Source organism: Canis lupus, chromosome 37 (genome assembly GCF_048164855.1).
Source record: "Canis lupus baileyi chromosome 37, mCanLup2.hap1, whole genome shotgun sequence".
Classification (NCBI taxonomy): Eukaryota; Metazoa; Chordata; class Mammalia; order Carnivora; family Canidae; genus Canis; species Canis lupus.
The window spans coordinates 24339743-24358678 of NC_132874.1; the positions used below are offsets into that span (position 1 = coordinate 24339743).

At 47.5% G+C, this 18936-nt stretch overlaps 2 protein-coding genes across 3 annotated transcripts in view; one reads left to right on the plus strand and one right to left on the minus strand.

The window, feature by feature from the left end:
- Positions 1 to 18936, plus strand: part of GMDS (GDP-mannose 4,6-dehydratase) — a 574889-nt gene that overhangs the window by 435422 nt on the left and 120531 nt on the right. The window lies entirely within an intron of this gene.
- Positions 11617 to 18287, minus strand: LOC140626307 (uncharacterized). Of its 2 annotated transcripts, XM_072814022.1 has the most exons (4): positions 15314 to 18287; positions 13161 to 15169; positions 12072 to 12220; positions 11617 to 11961 (listed from the first exon to the last, which is right to left on the minus strand). In XM_072814022.1, exons 1-2 carry the CDS (start codon positions 15383 to 15385, stop codon positions 14567 to 14569), a joined length of 675 nt encoding a protein of 224 aa, XP_072670123.1. In that variant the 5' UTR covers positions 15386 to 18287; the 3' UTR covers positions 11617 to 11961; positions 12072 to 12220; positions 13161 to 14566. The 2 variants fall into 2 exon arrangements, with proteins under 2 accessions (XP_072670123.1, XP_072670122.1); XM_072814021.1 differs by having other exon boundaries at positions 11617 to 12220.

Consider the following 18936-nt stretch of genomic DNA (forward strand, 5'->3'; position numbering starts at 1 on the left):
GACTGAGTTAAAATCAGTAAGCTTTAAGAATCAGACATTTAGCCCTGGGGTATTTCTATCCCAAGTCTTTTTTCAAAGTTATCTAATAACTTTTTAAAAAGTTATCCGGTCCTTCCTCAGGATAACTAAGAAGAAAAATGAATGCTCACAAACCTCGAATGGAAGATTCTTGCATTTGGTTATGTGTACCTAGAAACAGTGACTCTCAGAACACAACTACGTTTTGGGTGGGTTGGTTTGGATTTTTTGTTTTTCCCTCTTGCTTTTTAAGTACATATAACTAGGTTTTTTGCTAGGAATTTCTTTGGGGCTGAGCTAGAGTAAGGAAATAAATGAAAGAATTGGACCAAATTCTGTGAGTCTGGACTAAACCAGGCCAAATTCTCTTTCCCCCCATGCAGTTTCAATAGAATTCCATTGAATTAATTTTACTCGTAATAAAATCAGTTGTATTTCAAGCCTGCCTCCAGACTCTCAGATCCTTTTGATCCAAGCACAACAGCCTGTTGCTGTGCAGTCTGTTGAACTTGGCTGTGAGGGTGGGACAGGGGTTTGTGTTTGAAGTTAGCCCGTTCTACTGCTCATCAATATTTCAGGACAGCTGGGATTCTCTGAAAGTCAACTCTTGCCAAAAACAAGGGAGGAGGGGCGTGGGTTTGAGAGGACTGCGCTACTTCTAAATTATTATTCCTATAATACTATAAAATTATAAAAGGCTCCACAACCATTAAGAATATTGGAACCTGGTGACTCATCTTTCAGTATGAAGTTGAAAGGAAAGGAAGTTATGGCCAGCAGGGTTCATTCCAGAGGATATTCACAGTGGGACATTATTCTCCAAACTGACAGTACAGCGAGGTCCAGTCCACGTGGTAGAGCTGCCCCTGTCCCTCACGTGGGCTGGCCCGGCCTGGGAACAAGGGTGGACAGCGGAGGACAGCGGAGGGAACCCGGCCCGGAGCTTGACCTCCACACGTGGGGTCTGAAGCCTCCCTGAGGCTGATTCGGAGCGAAGCCACCAAGGAAGCAGTCAGAAGGTTCCAGAGGCAGCCTGAGCAGCAAAGGGCCGGGAGGCCACTCCACAGCTCAGAGAAACCCCACATGAGAGGCCCACACCAGAGAGAACGAGCAGAGGGCAGCTCCCTCACGGCCCCGGCCCCTCGCGGGGCCCTGAGTCAGCAGCAGGGACACCTGGAGGACCAGGAAGGCAGGGGCTTCCCTTGTGGGGTTCCTGTCGCCAATTCCTGAAACAAAGGCCATTTGCTCACTGTTGCATAGTTGGCAGGAGCTTTCTCCAACCAGCTTTCTGTGGTGGGCCTTCTCTCATCTCTGCGTCTTCCCACGCGAGTCCGTGCTCCTGGGCTTGGCGCAGCTCTAGCACACGTGGGGCTTCGTCCGCCTTCATCAGGTGCAGCAGTTGCGGAGAGAAATTGGCCTCCCGCAGGTAATTCCTCAAACTCCGATTGTGTGCGTCATGGGATATGACAGCAAAAGAAAACCCTGGCTCTGGTTTTTAAAACGTAAAGCTGGGTTTCTTGATAGGATGGTTTTTATACATGAAAAAAATGATGTGGCGAGATGATACTGCATCATAACGTCTACCGCAGGTCAGGGCTCCCCGTGGACCTTACACTTGTGAATCTCTGGTTGCAATCCAGTCCCTCTGGCTCAAAAGAAAAATCACCCTCGAGTAAAATAATGCAAAACAGGACGGCAAGGTCTTTCTCTAAGTCACATCCCCAAAGACCCTTGAGCTACTGTAGTGACCTGAGTGAGACGCTTGGGAAGGGACAGAGAGCTACGCAGCGTGGATCCTCATGGAAGTGCTGAGAAGGACTCCCTGGGCCTGGCGCCCACATCCCCAGCCCTTGCAGGGGGGAAGCCCCCTAACCAGGACATCCAGCCCCATGGCCGGGGAACAGGGAGGAGGAGGAAGCGGTTTATGTCCGAGGGCGACAGGCTCCTAGTGCCACGGAGGGGCTTTGCAGGAACGGAGCTTGGCGCGCAGGTGTGCAGCGCCTTCTGTCCCCCCGGCCCTCTGGGCCCCACAGGCTCCACTCCCTGTGTCCCCGCCGTGCTAGGTGCTCTCATGCGGTCCTCGGGAGAACCTCTGTGCTACTCGTCGTCTTCATCACTGTGCAGGTTAGGAAACTGGGGCTTAGAGAAGTGATTTGCCCAAAATATGAGAAATGGTTATTCAGAAACGAAGCTCTTAGTCATGTGTCCTCGAATCCAGGTACCCAAAGGTATTTTTTCATATCTGTGGACAATAGGCTGCAGGTGGACAGACAGATGGTATTAAACGTGTTTCTCTTTTTATATTTGGAGTTCCTCTATACTTGTGTGGCCCGAGGGAACTCTGGTGGGACGTGTCCCCAGAAGACTCAGGACTGGACTGTGCGGTGGGCCCGTTGGAGGACGTCGGGATCCTGCCCGGCCGTGCGAGGATGGGTTGCCGGCCTGTTGCTCCTGAGCCTGCCCCGCAGCTGGGGGCGGTGGCCCGTCTCGGGTCTGAGAGTTATCCACAGACCTCTGTTTGACTCATCCAGGGCCCTCGATAAGTGAAGGAAGAAATTGGATCCACCGGTGACATTTTTCTTTAACCTCGCTCGGTGAGCGGGACCGATGAGCGCACATACTGAGCTCTGCTCCCCAGCTGCCTACATACGGTTCTCGGTGGGGGGAGAGCAACAAAGGAGCACTTTCAGGACATTTCCTGTCCAAGGACATTCCTATTTACACAGACATGCACTCATCAAGAAGAAGACGGATGTCTCCACAGGGGTCAGATGCAGGGTCTCTCACTGGAAAATCGGAGGCTGGGTCAGAAAGTTTCCTTCCACAGTCACGGTCTCTAGAAGCTTCTCAAGTCACTCATGGCCCTTGAGTCACTTTTGAAGAGGAGTTGGAGGCAGAAAATCTGGGTGGAATTCAGGCCCTGCACCCACCAGGTAAATGACCGCGGGCCTCAGTGGGTCCAGCTGGAAGCAAAGGGGAAACGTCCAGCCCCAGAGGCTTTGGTCGGGAGACCGTCGTCAGGGCCGGGTCGGGGGACAGCCCTGGGCCTGAGGGGAAGGAGAGCCCCATCTCTGAGGTCTCCCGCCAGGCGGCGTCTAGACTCTGTGACGGAGGAGCTACCGGCGTCGACCGCAAGGCAGACCTGCCAGTGAAGGCCCCCTGGACCCCAGACCCTGGGACCCCCCCCAGAGCCCCCAGAAACCTGGCCCCCCAAACACCCCGGACCTCTGAGCCCCAGACACCCCCGGGTCCCCTGAACCCCGAGCCCCCGGCCCGCCTGCAGGGGCACCTGGCCTGTGGCCACCCTGCTCTGGCCTGGGGTGGAAAAGGAGTGGAGTGTTTTTGCTCTTTGGTTCTGTTTGTTGCTTGAGCCCCTGGACAGGCCTGGTCCCAGGAAGAGCCCGGAGGGTGGGCCAGCCTCTGCAAGGTGATGGAGGAGCCCTGCGGGGGGAGGGGGGCAGACAAACATTCTCAGGAAAAGAAAGGGAGAGAGAGAGGGTGGGAGGGAGGGAGAGAAGCGGAGGGGCCAGGTCGTGCCAGTGGAGCAGGACCGCTGGCCCCCCACTCAGCCGCCGCCGCCGTGCTGGGCTTGGAGGTCTGACCTGCGGACGTCAGCAGGCTCTTTCCTGGCTGGCAGGAAGGGAAAGTTCCCTCCAGTGACAGACAGAAATAATGGATTTGGGGCGAATCTCGGCCTCCAGAGGCCACAGTGAGAACTCCTGGAGGGCCACGTCCACCAATGTTACTCTAATCCCGCGGTCTGGGGCTCCGGGCTCCCCTCCGTTGGACGGCGTGTTTCACCAACTGGCCCATCTCGGATGCTGGAACTCTCCAGGCTGCCAGAGGTTCCAGGTCAGGAAACCGGCCCCTCCCCTGGAATTCCACAGCTCGGGCCGCCCCTCCTGCGTGCCTGCTGTTCCACTTGTCTGCTATCTCCACTGAACCTTTAACATCAGCTCATTTATCTTTCAGGTGTTATAATCATTGACTTCAATCAGTATTCCATTATCCTAAACAGGCAATTATCTACATTGTCACTTTTGCCTTTGCTCTTTTGACCCAGGGGTCACAGGGGCCCAAGTGTAACTGAATCCAGCAAAATTATTCCCTTACCTGTCATATAAATAGTCATCCCAGCAAAATGAGACCCAAGGGGGCTTTTCGAGAGGTGTTGAGAAGGCCAGTCTAACTCGATCCTTTATTCAGCTCTTTAAGGAATGCAGTACTGTTTTGGCACTCTATCAAAATAAAACAAAGTTCCATTTTTCAGCGTCTTTTTTTAAAGCATGCACCCCTGAGCTTACAAATGCTTCTTTGTGGCCTTCTTTATTGAAATTTCCATTCAGCTCTTCCATCTGTTAGCTGTGTTTACCACTATTTCTAGGGAAAGAATTCAGCATTTCACCTTTATTTGGGGTGTAAGGTCATAAAACTGCCTGGATTATTTCAGCTATATTTATTCCAAACTTAATATTGCTTCTTTAACAGGTTTAAAGCTTTTAATTCCCTGGTTCATTATTCACAGTGAGTAGTCTGAAGAGAACAGTTTGCGTTTTAAAACGAGGAAGGCATTTTATACCTTCTTGCTGTCCCTTCTTCACCCACCAAAGAAAACGTGTTCTACAAGTGTGAATTTTGTCCAGAGAACATCTAGCTGAGCTCCTCTCTTTCCTCCACACATGGCTGCTGAGTGTGTATTACTGCATTTCAGGAGCAGAGACTTGCACAACGTTCCCCTCTTTCCTAGAAGTACTACGGGACTCTGATGGTAGCAAACTCTCGTAAGACTGACGGTGTAACACGCACTCGCGGAGCAGGGTCTCCCAGGTGGAGCAGACGTGTGTGTATATTTACAGGCATATATGTGCGTGTGTCTCTGTGCATGTCTGTGTACACACGTGTATGTGTGCAGAGGTGTACTTGTACGTGTGTGTGTATATATATTTTTAAATTTCACAGAACAAGATGACTCAGCCTTCAGCTGTACATTTGAACTTAGAAATGCAAACCTGACTTCTTATTAGAATTGCCACATCAAAAAATTTTGTTTAAGTTTCACGTGTTTCCCATGAACTTCAAGGCTGCAGTGTAGAGTAGTGGAAAGAGCATTGCCTTTGAAGCGGGCAGACAGTAGACAAATTCCCAGGCTAATGACGAGGTGTATGATGTTCGCACAATAATGCATCCAATCTCCATTTCTTCTGCCATCAAATGGGAGCGACACAAACTATTAGCTGGCACTGCGAGCCTCGGGGCATATGTGAAGTGCCTGTATGGTGACCGGCACATGGAAGGTGTCCATCATGGGCTTTATTATTATTATGCCAGATTATCCAGAGTAAGAGGTGACTAGAATTTGGGTCTAAACCATTTGTTTTCACACTAGTGACTGACTGACACCTATCATCTGTGACCCTTTGTCAGATGGCCACCTACAAATGTTCCATGTTGTTGCTTCCTTGGTTGATGAGCCTTGGGCCATGTCCCCCATGACTTTGCAGATGTTGATGGAGAAGAGTGTCAATCTTCACCCTTATATTTGATCATTTCCTGTGTTAACAGGTTATGGGGGTAGGCAGTTGAGTGCCCAGATAGAAAAGAGCTAAAGCATGCTTCGGGGATTTGGTTAAATGTGGATTTTGATCCAGGAAGTCTGGGGTAGAAACTGAGATTCCATATGTTTGACTCGCAGGTGATGCCAGTTGCTGCTAATCCACAGATTATTCTTTGAGTGTCAAGGATCTAAGATTCCTCAAATGCTGTGTGGGATGTAAGGCTTTGTAACAACAGAAATACCTTAGATTTAAATGGAAATCTATGTAGTTTAGCATAATCAGTTTAAAAGGAAGGCAATAGCTCTCCCATGACTCAAAGGAAATAGAGAAATGGTATTTATTCTCTGTCCTCCCATGACTGGTTAAGAAAAGTCAGTATCTTCTTAACCATGTTGTGTTGTCAATTCCAGATTATGCATGGTTTTCAGGGCACGGACTGATGGAGGTACTGACTCCCTGAACCTAGCAGATTTACCAGCTGCCCATGCGGTTCCAGGATTATAGCAACTCAAGTGCCTATCCACACTCAGCAAAGGGAGGCCAGGTGACAAAACATGCGCTATATTCCTCAGTAGAATAGTGGCCATAAAACCCCCCAAACCTCCTGGGTCCTATTTTTTTATTCTTTAAAACAAACTATTCTTTTATTTCTTAAAAACAAACTATTCATTATAAAGACAGAGGAGAATAAACATTCATTTTAGAAAATCTGATGAAAAAAATACCCAACACATAGAAACAACCTCCTATCATTCACTTTAAAAAAAAATTATAGTGGGCAGCCCAGGTGGCCCAGCGGTTTAGCGTCGCCTTCGGCCCAGGGCATGATCCTGGAGACCCGGGATCTAGTCCCATGTCGGGCTCCCTGCATGGAGCCTGCTTCTCCCTCTGCCTGTGTCTCTGCCTCTCTCTCTGTGTGTCTTTCATGAATAAATAAATAAAATCTTTAAAAATAATAATAATAATAAAATTTAAAAATTATAGGATAATTTCTCTGTATTTTAGAGAAAAATATTTTGAGTTGTAAGCAACATAAGTTTCTAGAGAGGGAAAAAAAAATGGTCCAGTCCCCTTCATCTCACTTCAGAGCAATAGGGCGGATAGTTGGCAAGGCTCCGCCTCCCCCCATCCCTGATTTCTGGAGCAGGGCATCAGGTCGGTCAGTGAATTTCTCTCTACACGCAGGCTTCAAAGACGGGATGTGTTTAGGCCCTGCCAAACATTAGCTCAGGGAAGCTTCAAAGTATGGTAGGTTCAAGTCCATCATGTGTGCTATTCTTATAGACAGCTTTGATCTGCATACTCATTAGGATAATTTTCCAGCAGGTTGCAGTAGAGCTTCATATTGTAACAATCCACATTTTATTGTAATTAAAGTTTTCCACTGAGTAAAAGGAAAAAGCACCTTTTCCTGTTGCACACAAAGATGCCTTTTGAGCTAGCAGCCACACCATGGAGTGGTAGTGATTGTCGTAATTAACATTTATGTAGTCTTGGCCTTTCAAAAATCTCCGAAGTCTATACGGGTAGACATGAGACCATTGTTGAGACCGAAGAAAATGAAGACACAAAGATGAGCCATGGGTCTTACTGCAGTTGCCCATAAAACTCCTTACTTCCAGCTGGGGCATCAGCTTGCTAGCAGAATTCAGCTCTTCTCTCGAAGACTCGGTATTTTTGCTTTTGGATCCCTGTGTCGTTTTATTTATTTATTTTTAATAATCACATTAGACGTTATGGACTTCAATTAACTAGTTTCCTCTAACAGATCTCTTCCTTTGGAGGAGGCCAAGGACAAGAGGCTGTCAAGTGGCCTCACCTTGGAAATCCCCAGTACCCTCCCCTGCCCCTTGCCGCTGGAATGGTCAATTAATTATGTGCCGGGTCCGAAAGAAATTTTTCCTTAGTCTGTTCTGGCTCCACCTTCAACTCTCTGAAACTCAGTTCCCTTTTCTTAATCTAAGGTCATCTAAGGTCTTGTGATACTCTAACATTATAAAATGCATGATTCAATCAGAGTAGCTGGTAAGGATTACTGCAGTAATTAAATATGAAAATTTGTTTATAAGCACAAAATAAAACTTTGGAAGCTATTCCTTTTTCAGTCTGGGTCAAGTAACTTCTACCCTGACGCGAGTTACCACGCTTTTCCGAAGTATAACTTGCACACATGTGTTTTCAATGTGAGCCATAGCTTGAAACATCTTTCCTAGATTTTTGGTGAGACAGGACGGAGTATGTGTTTATGCCCGTGTTTGTCTGTGTCTGCACATTTACGCACAGTCATCATTTGGGGATGCTGATGGGCCCTAATCCACTTTAATAGCCTAGTGAGAGATTGCATCATGTTTTGTTTTACAAAATATGAAAACTATCTGCAGCTGTGAAGGAATAACCCTCGTAATTCATCCGAGAGCCTGCCTCTCTTACTTATGGGATCTACTCCATATCTCATATCAACTCATTACTCTGTGTATCCTCCATGTATGCAGAAAGACCGCATGATAGATGCTGTACAAGGATGTTATTTCCACAAGAGGGGGAGGCTAAACCCTGTGACACAGGAGTGATGAGGCACAAGTGAATTAAGAAGACAGTATATCTCTCCACACCAGATAATATACTATCCTTTATTCTGTAGCTATATTTATATTAACAGTGTAGCTAAGAGGAGAGGAGAGGGAACTAGAATTCTTATGTTTTTAATTCATTTATTTATAAGGCCTTGTCGCCAGCATATTCAGTACTCTTTGGGAATTTTGCAAGGGAAAACAATGGTCATGGCCTTCGTTCACGACTTTCTTTAATTTTTATATGTTATTCCAATATTGATTTTAAATAGTTAAAGTCATCTCTGTGCTTTAAGTTTGAACTACTAGTCCAAAATTCAACTAATGTGTTTTTTCAAAAATGTATCATGTATAGCGATTTGAACTTTTGACCCAATAGTAAATATTTGAACTCAAAGATACTCATAAACTGTTAATGGATTTGATATTTTTTTTTAAAACAAGCTGAACCCTTTTATGTTAAAATCTCCTCTATTCTTTCCAAGGAGACTACAGTCTGATTAACTCATTCTTGGAAAAAGATATGACTACTTCAATAGAGTTTCTTCTCCACGTTGTCTCAAGAGGAAGTGACCGCGTAGAACTCGCATGTTAGGTGGACATTACTAATTGAGAACTGGGCCAGGCCATCCAGTAGCAGTTGGAACTGCTTACCGCTAGTTCTTAGCTGATAGCCGGCCTCTTTCAAAGTGGATTGCTCTCTTCTGTTACCCAGGTACACTCAGATTTTCCTCTAGTCGCCACACGTGCCCGTCCCGGTGGCAGCCCTCTCTTTTCATTTGTACAGCTCTGATTAGTGGGTCCTGGGACACCCAGAACCCTTTTGTGCAATGGCTTGGTGCAAGTAAGTACTGTTGACCCTCGAGCAGCACGGACTTGGACTGTGTGGGTCCACTCACACACAAACTTTCTTCGCTGTAGTACCGTGCTGTAAATGTATTTTCCTTGTGCTTTTCCTAACATCTGTAGCTTACTCTGTTGCAGGAATACAGTGTAGAATGTAGGTGGCATAGGGAGTATATGTTCACTCTATGTGTTACCAGCAAGGCTTCTGCTCGACAGCAGGCCATGCGTAGTTACGTTTTCCGGGAGTCCAGAGCTCCATGCCGATTTTCACCTGGATGGTTGGTCAGCATCCCCAGCCCATGCGTTGTTCAGGGATGAACTGTACAAGTGCTTCTCAATCATTAAGAACACGTTTCTCTTTTTCCTTAGCATATTCCTTCCTTGCCCCATCCTCAGGAATTTAAAAGACAGAGAGTGCACATTGGGTTTTGATTTTGGTCTCCTGCTTTATTTTCCTTGTAGCAGTTAAGTGAAAATAGCATGAGATTCTGGAGATTACAAAAGGGCAGTGTGTACCTTGACGCACTCTTGTGCTGTTGTCATAAATATCATTCTTCTAGTCTGTCCAAATGTAAACCTCAGTAAGTGCAGGTTTCTGCTTGCACGGCTGTTCTTGCTGTTGCTCTTAGAAGCCAGCAAAAACCTCTTTGCCTCATCTCCCTTGTCTTTCCTACACTCTTAAGTTTCTCTTGAGACTGATCGTCTCCATATTATTTGTTCACACGTCCCAGAGAGCTCCTCTCTTTTTCCTTCTGTTGAATATTTATGATATGAATAGAGCTGGGCTCAACTACCCCCGCTGTACCCATAGATGCTGGTAACAAAGGATGTTCTCCTGGCTGGACATATCTGATGTTATAAAACCGTCAGTTTTCAACTGGACCACTTCTTACTTCTACCACTGTGGGACTTTGCAAATCAATTAACTGATCTCATCCATGGTTTTCTCAGGGATAAGAGTGAAACAATAACACGTGCTTATTTAGTTCTAAGTTTGTTGCTCTCGGGGGGGCGCCCCTGGGAGCCGGGTGTTTTAGGAAACATGTAGTGCTCTAAAACTGTGGGATTGGAACTGGGTAATTAATGGTAGCAACCATTTTATTGATCTATTACTATGTACCGGCCATTGTTATAGACACTTTACATTCATTTTCCAATTTACTTTTTTTGAAGCCCTCACAAGAGGCACTGTTACTCTTCTTTTACAGTTGCAGTGACTTGCCCAGCCTCCTAGACATTAAGTAACAGAGCTGGGATTCCACGTAGGGTCTGTCCAATGCCCAGGCTTTCCTCATGGTTTCTCGCTGTGTCCTAAGAGAAAGGGAAGACACAAGAAGCCACCATCAAAGCCATCCTCAGCGGGCTTCAGTTGAAAGTGAATATGGTTTGTCTGACTGTCCTGCAGCTGACACGCCCCAGGTGAATCATATTTTCAAGCTTAGCTATGTTAGCTTCAGAAGAATACAATGTTTGAGTGCCAGAGGAGGCACAGGTGTTTTAGCATATAATGTATGAGAAATAAGTGAATTTCAAAAGTGAGTATCTTATATATCTTTTACTTATGATATTTATTTAATTTTAGCTGATTTTATTTATGCGTCTTATGGACCAAATGAAGAATGCATTAAGTAAGTCAGAGCCCTTTGCTGCTGTACACAGCCTGGCAGATGCTTCTTTATTTATTATGTTGGCAGCTTTATTTTTTTAAAAGAATCATCATCTTATTCTATTTTTTAAAAGCCTTGGAGAGCAAGAGAGAGCGAGAGAGAGCACAAGAGGGGTGAGGGAGAAGGAGACTCCCTGCTGAGCAGGGAGCCCAATGTGGGGCTTGATCCCTGGACTCCAGGATCCTGACCTGAGCCGAAGGCAGACACCTAACTCACTGAGCCACCCAGGTGCCCCTAAAGAATCATCATTTCAAAAAATCCTTTCAAAACAGTTGATTGGATGCTTTCTGCCGAATGACCTTCTGCCCTCATTAAGAAGACCATTATGGATGCTTCTGATTAATTCTCCTCCTTTTCACTTCTACTTTCCTGGTAGTGGTTTTTGCTTTACTACTCAGTGGTTGGCTTTCAGAACAGGAAGGCAAGTTTGACTTCATAAAACCAACAACTAACATTTGCACAGTGGTTTGCCACTTACAAAGAAAGCACTGTTCACTCCTTTTGTCTCCCTCCCAGTGCTGGGGGTCACTGTCACAGGACTCCAGATCACAAACGAGGAAACTGCCATCCTAGGAATGCTTTCAAGCAGTTGTATTGACAGTGTCTACAGCTTCACCTGTATCTACTTCATGGTCCTCTTCTCCGCAGCAAGGACTATACACTGTATTTCTTGATCTCCCACACAGCTCACAGTGCAGTGCCTAAAACCTGACCTTTATGAGCAAAGGATCAGTGGAAATTGTAGTGTTTTCTAACCCAGGGTCCAGAGATGGTCTTTAGGGAATATATGTGAATCTCCTAAAAGCTCAGGCAAAAACGTGCCCATGCGTGGGCTCACACAGATGCAAGTTTTTCAGTGAAGAAGGAATTCATCTTATTTTTCGGTTCTCGGAGGATTCCATGACCCACATAATGAGTCATGTTAATAATTACTGCTTTAAAAAATTAAACAGCCACAAAATCTCTTAAGATTTTATTCAGCATTCGTAACAAAACATCAAAATCACCAGAAAGTTAGATTTAACCTCTGTGTGACTTAAAGGCTGTCAACATTTTATGTCTGAGTTAATTGATTTTGGTTTGTTAGAGCTTAAAACTAGCAAGGTTGAAGCTTGGGCTTCAGTCTTCCCATTTCCTAATTAACAGCACAGTTCTATGGCCACAGATTTCACTGAGTCACACCAGCCATCCTGAAAATGCCCATGGTAGATTTAAAAAAGGGCAGGGAGGACGCCAGTCCATTCCATCACCGTTTCCTGTATTCATATGTGCATTGCTTCGGTCTGAATGTGGCTTATATTTCAGCTGAGAAGTGATAAACACAGGCTTAAAAAGAAAAAAAAAAAAAAGAGGAAATAACGAAATGCCCCCTCCCCCTCAGCTTTGAGAGAGTTTCCTAACCCAACTTTTGATACCCGAGATCTTTATTTTCTCGGAAGACATTACATATCTTCTGTTGCCGTGGGTGCTTCTTGAGGGTAGAGTGCCTTCTGTCTCCATAAATGTAGGATGGATTGGCCATCATCCGCTACGTATTCAGTTGGCGTCAGTCATTGTTGTGAGGCTGTAGTGAAGTAATTAGGGGCATGTTACACAGAATCATTAGTCCTCAAAATAGAGGACTTTCCTGGGAAGAGTTACATCGGCAGATAACCTAATGCAAACTATAAGAGACTAGCAAACAATTTTTATCACTGAGTACTTTGCTGTCTGTAGTAGTATAATCCGACAAAGTAGGCCATTGTCCCTCATCCAGGGCAATATTATCTCTCTGTATCTCTTACAGTGGTCAAGGGCTATGAAAAGGAATCCAAAGTTAAAAATGTCAACGAGGGCACGCACAGAGTGTTTTCAAGCGCACGGCGTAACTTTTAGTCTGCAGAATGTCAACAGATGAATAAACTGTGGATATTCAGAAGACACGAAAGATTTTTTAAATCAAAGCAAAACAATATACGTTACGGTGTAATAGCGAACAAGAAACACTTATTCATCAAAGAATCCGTAAACGTCGTACTTCCCTGGTTGAAGCAGAAGAGCTCTGGGATGTGCATCCAAGTCTGAATTCTTGGATCATGTGTTGGTCCTATTTCATAAACGGGCTGCACTGATACCTCTTTTTAGAGCTGTTCTTCTAATTAAATATTTTAGAGCAAATGATAAAATGGTTGCCCTTGCACTTTTTGAACAGATCTTATTAATTGTACCGTCATTCTAAATATTTACAATGTGTTCTTTCAAATATTTGTGGATATAATAGAAAGCATGTCCCTATGACATTATAAGGCCTTACTGAATTGACATTAGATATTCCCATGTTTACACACCTACATATGGTTAATGACTCATGTTACCTATTAAAGCTTCCTGTTTCCTAATTTAAAAGATATTTAAAGACCGAAGTACCAAACTGTTTATTTTTGGCCTTGGGATCTCACTGCTTCATATAGTAACACACAAACAGGCTAAATACGCATTTCAACACCAGCAAACCCACATTTTACCTTTATTATGCAACAGAGATTTGGTCAGCTGAGGTCAGGTTGGGCCCTTCGCGTCGCTGGCAGTGGAGCCGGTGAACCCTGTCGCAGAGAGGAGAGTCGAACACAAACACTGAGCATGTCTACAGCGGCTTAGGGCGGGGATTAACTTGGATCACCTAGTCTTCTGCTTTTAATGAAATTCTCTCCCTTGTATTTTCATGTTTGGAAGAGAGTCCAGAGTTATCTCATGCTAATTTAGTCAGGCAGTGCCCTCCGGGGATGTCACAGGCTTCCCTGACCTCTCCAGAGAGGGATTCGGGGAAGGGATGAGGAGAATTAAACATTCCTGAGAAATTGGAAAGCAGCAGCCCCCAGAGAATCTGCAGAGAAACTCGCCCAGACTCCGCTGGCAGATCCTCGAGGCACCTTTTCAGCACTTGCTTGACGTCTCTCTCAGCCCCTCGGGCCTGGCTCCAGGGCCGTCGGGGCGTCGGGCCCCAGGGAGGTGGCGGCCGGGCCCTCGCGGGGAGCCGCTCCGAAAGGTGCCCGGGCCACGCTGCAGGCCGCGGAGTTCTGCTTGGCGCGTCCTCTTGCCTTTTTTCCCCTTTTTTTCTTAACCCCAAATGTACTTTAGATAAGCTGGTATTTTTACTTTCCAAACGCGGAGTTCCCTGGTTCCTGCCGAGCGCGCTCTGGCCCGGGGTGGCGGTGGTCGCTACGCACCGCACGGCCTCTGCAACTGATTATTCCGTAATCATATTAGCTGTTTTACAAAGGGGGGTTTTCTCTTGTGCATTTAATGAAATTTGGGGCGAAGGGGGCTTGGAAAGTACGTTCCGGTTTTAAAACTGTATTCTCTTTGTGGTTTATATTCCCTATAGGAAGAATTTCAGAAAAGTAGGAAAACATTTCTTAAATGTGGCATCTAGATTGTAAACAACTAACCAAGGAGCGATAGCTTCAGTCTGTTTTCCGGGAGAGCCGTGTTTTCTGATAAACCGAATGAAGTCCGGTGCGCCCTGTGCGCCCTGCGGTGGATGTGCCAGGAGAGCCCTGGGGTCAGATCCCTCCCTCCGGGAGCACCCGCCGCCCCGGGGCGCTCGGCCCTCCTCTCTGGGGCGCCCTTGGTCCCGGTGACACGTCGCACTGTTGAAGCTGACAGTTAAAATTTGAGAGGGTTTTGTTGTTTTCATTTTTTTAATGTGACTCCCAGTGTTTAGCATCTCAGATCCGCGACCCCTGTAAGGAGCCGCCGACCGGGGGCCTGGCCCGCGCCCCGCAGGACCCGAGCCGGCCTTCCAAGTAGATGGCCCGTCCGCCGGGCGCTTCCTCCTGACCACGTGCATGATAAATGCTGGCAGAGAAGTGTGCCCGTTTCTGCACTGTTCTCAGCAGGCTCCCCGCCCTTTGCTCCCGGCACGGTGGCCTCAGGGGCTGCGGGCCCGCAAGGCTTGGCCTGTCGTGGCCGGGGCCCGCGGGGACAGGTTCCTGGTCTCCGGAAGCCGGGCAGTGCTGTCCGAGGCCCCGGGGTCAGCTTGCACCTGCCGCGCCTCCCCCGTCCCAGTGTCTCTGTTCTGATGATGATGATGATGATGATGATGATGATGATGATGATTCACCGACTCAAAGGTGTCAAGGCGCTGGGGACCCACGCAGGGCCGCCAATCCCCTGCCCGGGGCGCTCCCATGGCTGCCCCCAGCTTGGGCCCAGGTCCCCAGTGCAGAGCTGGTGTGGGGATGGGGATGGGACAGGGCTGGGGACGGGGTGGGGATGGGCCAGGGACGGGGACGGGATGGAGATGGGATGGGGACGGGGACAGGGACGTGCCAGGGATGGGGTCAGGGACGGGCTGTGGCCCCCCGCCAGGCCGAGCCGTGCGCCCCGGGCCCTGCAAACCTGACCCGGCCGCGGCTGCATCTGGACGAGGTGCGTTGCATGGGAAACTGGCCCGGGCCCCGGACACCTGCCTTCTGTTCCTGCTCCTGCCACCGCGTGACCCGCGCCCCCCAGCGAGGCTCAGTTTCCCCATCTGTGAAATCAGACCAGGAAGCGACTGCCGTTTGTAAGGAACGGAGGGAGCTCACCTGAGGATCCCCACCAGAAGGAGGGGCGCGGAGGCTTTCCGTGGGCCCGCTCCTCCTCCTGCGGGTCATTGCCCCCCGCGGCCCCTTACCTGTCCGCAGCAGCCTCCCAGGCCACGGCCTTCCTGCTGCCTGTTCAGGGTCGCGTTTCCCCTAACCTTCATGTTGCCACCATCCCCTGCTTGGGGAAGACAGCCCGCCGAGGTAGCCGCTCCCGAGGCCAAAATAAACCATGAAGTTTGGAAACACTTAGACCAAGATAATTAGGGAAATGATGTTAAATAAAAGGTGGCATTAGAGCTGTTATTATGCTTAAGTTAGAACCCAGTTCCAGAAAGCACTATCTCCAGTTAACTGATCCCTTTTAAAAGGTCTTATTTTGTTCCTTTAAAGATTTCATTTATTTCAGTCTTCTGATCACTCCTCCATTCAGGCTCTACTAATGGGTTTCTCTTCTCCATTGAGAATCATATTGGAAAAAAACCTCTGTCAACAACTGTGTACTGTTTAGGAACACTTGAACAAAAGAACACTACCCAACAACAATCAATGAAGCTAACTATTCCGAAAAAAAAATACTTGAAGCCCCTCTAAAACATCTACCTGTATGTATAATACAGATCTACTTTCCTGAAATAGCAGAAACCCGCATATAAGACAAATATACAAGTGGCCAGGATTTTTGTGCTCTTTCAGAACTTGAATATAACTGACCTATTTTGGGCAAGGAATCAGAAATTCTTAAGAATGGAAATGTTGAAACCCCAGATTCTGTTCTGAAACACATTTTTTTTAAAGAATTAGTTCACTGAAAAATGCTGTGTTTTAAGTATAATAACAGTCAATGGAATTATCACATCATATCTCAGTGATCGTTATGGAACACTGATCTCTTAGGCATTAACCCAGGAATTTTCTCCAATAATATTATCGTTTGTAACAGCAATAACATTCAGTAGATCACAAAGTGCTTTCAATAGATTATCTAATGGGATACCCAAAACCCCGTAACCTGTGTAAGAAAATCAAGAGTGAAATAAGTGGCTGACCTCAAGTGACAAGCCCAGAGTCTTAGGACTTCTGTCCGAGTTCTTTTCACTACATAATATTAAGACTGTCCTTATGACTGCCTATTTTCCTGTAAAAACAGTTCATTTGCAAAGGCGAATAAACATACAGCCTTCATCTCTGCGATTCTCGCAGCTCCCACATCCAGCTCCAGGGCTTCATTTCCAGGGTGTGTTTGGTATTCAGTCTCACACCACAGCCCCAGTTCTAAAGAATTGTCTCCTATCTTGTATGAAAGTACCCAGGTGCTCATAGGAAAAGCTCCTAAGATCGCAGCACTGTTTACTGCTGGGAATAAGATCATTAAAAAAAATAAAAAATAAAAAAATAACAGAAAATACTTTTCTTTCCTTGGCTCCTTCGGTCTTAACCTCCACCTCTAGTGGCTCCATGAGGAGCTGAATCCGCTGAGAAGCAGGCGGTTCTGTGATGCCCGGTTCTGTTCTCCCACGACCCTCCGGACTGGCAGGTGGGGTGCTGGGGAGGAACGGCTGTTCTCAGCTACAGTGGACGGGAGTTTCAGCAGGTGGTGCTGCTTTCCTCCAACCGGACGGGACATCTGTGCCCCCCAGGCGGGGTGGGGGGGGCATTAACCATTACTAGCAAACATCCAGTAACTTGTCCTTTTTTCTCAATGGTGCCAGCAAAGTTTTAAACCAATCTGATATTGAGTTGGAGACAAGAGTGAGTCATGCAAACTGAGAAACTGGTTCTCATTGCTTTATGGGTCATCCGGCCAGCAGGATGGCTGGGATGTTCCCTCCCGGGTAAACCTGCAGCCCGTTTCACTGATAGAAATACAATGCTTGATTTTTTTCCCCCCGTCCCTGTTTGTTCTGGAGTCCGTCACACATAGGCAATCTATTTGAAAGGAAAAAGAAAGGCAGGAACAATTGTGTAACTGTCACGACAGCCAAGCATGTACATTCTCTCCCTGACCAAACCCTTTAATGTCTGTGGACACATGCTTCTGGAGGCCTAAGCAGATAGTGAGGATAGTGCCCTGGGACTAGAGGATTTATCACTTGGCAGCTGGTTTACTTGTGGGGAGACACTGGGAATTTATCTCCGTGCCCTTGGAGAATTGCTTTACTGATTGTCTTTCTTAAAGACTTAATTCGCTGATTCTTCAGCCCACTTACTACTACATGGTCCTCTCCCTGGACTTTGCACTAAATTTGTTCTTTTTAAATTTTGTTCAAGAGGATTTATTCCAGAAGACACACCCTGAATGTTGGAGCTGGCCTAACAGGAAAGGACTCCTTATTTTAGTGTCACATCCGTGGATGACCCGATGGCCCACGGTGGGCAACGTCTTAGAATATGGCCTGAAGCTCTGACAGCATTGGTCACCCTCACCCACTTGCGTTTGTCCTTCTATGATCTTAGAAAGACTTTAGTAGAAATGGGAGCTGCGGATTTGCCTATCTTCCAGAGCAGTCAAGGCATACTGAACATTCCGCCTGCGGACACCTTAGCGCTTGAAGTTACCAGCTTCTTGGATCCACGTTCAGCAGCTGCTCCTTGCATCGAGGGCGCTGCTTGCAAAACAGCTACCGACATTACCTAGCGTCTCAGAGAAGACAAAGATCTCGTTTCGAAGTGGTATCAGGTCGAGGGCTTCTAAACACCGTTGTACTCTCAGTAGGTGCAACGAGACGGAGCCCCTGTCACGTTCCCTGGAGGGGCGCACAGGCCCGTGCGGGTGAGGCGTCTAGCACGCTCGGCTGGAGGACCCAGGCGCTGCACAGCTCCCGGGGGAGGTCCGACGGTGGAGTTAGTGTCTGTCTCTCGTAGGGGCCGCTCCCCAAGTGCTCTCTTGCTCTGAAAGCTGGAGACTGAAGGGATGAGGCGCAGATGGTCCCCAGCCAAGGCTTGCGTCAGGAGCCCTCGGTGCTCAATAAGCACATTGTGGCGGTTGTCTCCTCGGCGAGCTCCTGCGTCTGCAAGCCGGCACTTGACTCGAAGGGCCTGTCTGGCGGCTCGCCTGCGAGCGTGGCCTTTGCTCGGCTGTCCCGGCGCCGGGTCGGGCCCGGGGGCGGGGGGGGGGGCTGCGGCCGGGACAGGCCCTCGTCCCCGGGAGCCCCGAAGCGGGCCCTGGTTGCCCTCAGCACCAGGGTGGGCGCAGACGGCGATGGGCGCTGCAGGAAGGCCGGTGGGAGGAGGGCCGCCCGGTCCCGCCACTCATTGTCGGGCGACACCAGGGTTCTGGCTTTCTCTGTCATCGGTGTAGACCGTGTTGTGATTCACGCCAGGATCCCCGAGCTTCCTCTTCAGGGGTTCGTGTCCTTTTGTAGACTTTCTGTTTCACTTTCAGGGAACTGGAGTCCCTGCCTCCTGTAGTGGAAGTCGGGCTGTCCCGGGCTCCACGCTGCTTTCAACCTCACCAGTTGTGGGGTAAATAAACCATTGTGTACTTGGGAGGAAAAAAAATTGGCAGAAAAGCAGAATATTGTTAGACTCTTGCTTTTCATGGGTAGTGAGATTTCCCAACTGGAGCGTCTCTGTTGTGTTTTGCCCCTGGCTAACATCTGAAGATCAGTAATAAAGCTCTATGCAAATACTTTCATGTATTTAAAGAACAATATTTTGACACTCATTGACACAAGCAAAAAAATACAACACTAAATTAGTGTTCAGGAAAACA

Coding starts and splice junctions, on each gene's coding strand:
- LOC140626307 (XM_072814022.1), bottom strand. CDS start 15,385: ATGAAGGTTAGGGGAAACGCGACCCTGAACAGGCAGCAGGAAGGCCGT. Junction 15,170..15,313: donor TGGGAGGCTGCTGCGGACAG/GTAAGGGGCCGC, acceptor CTGATTTCACAG/ATGGGGAAACTGAGCCTCGC.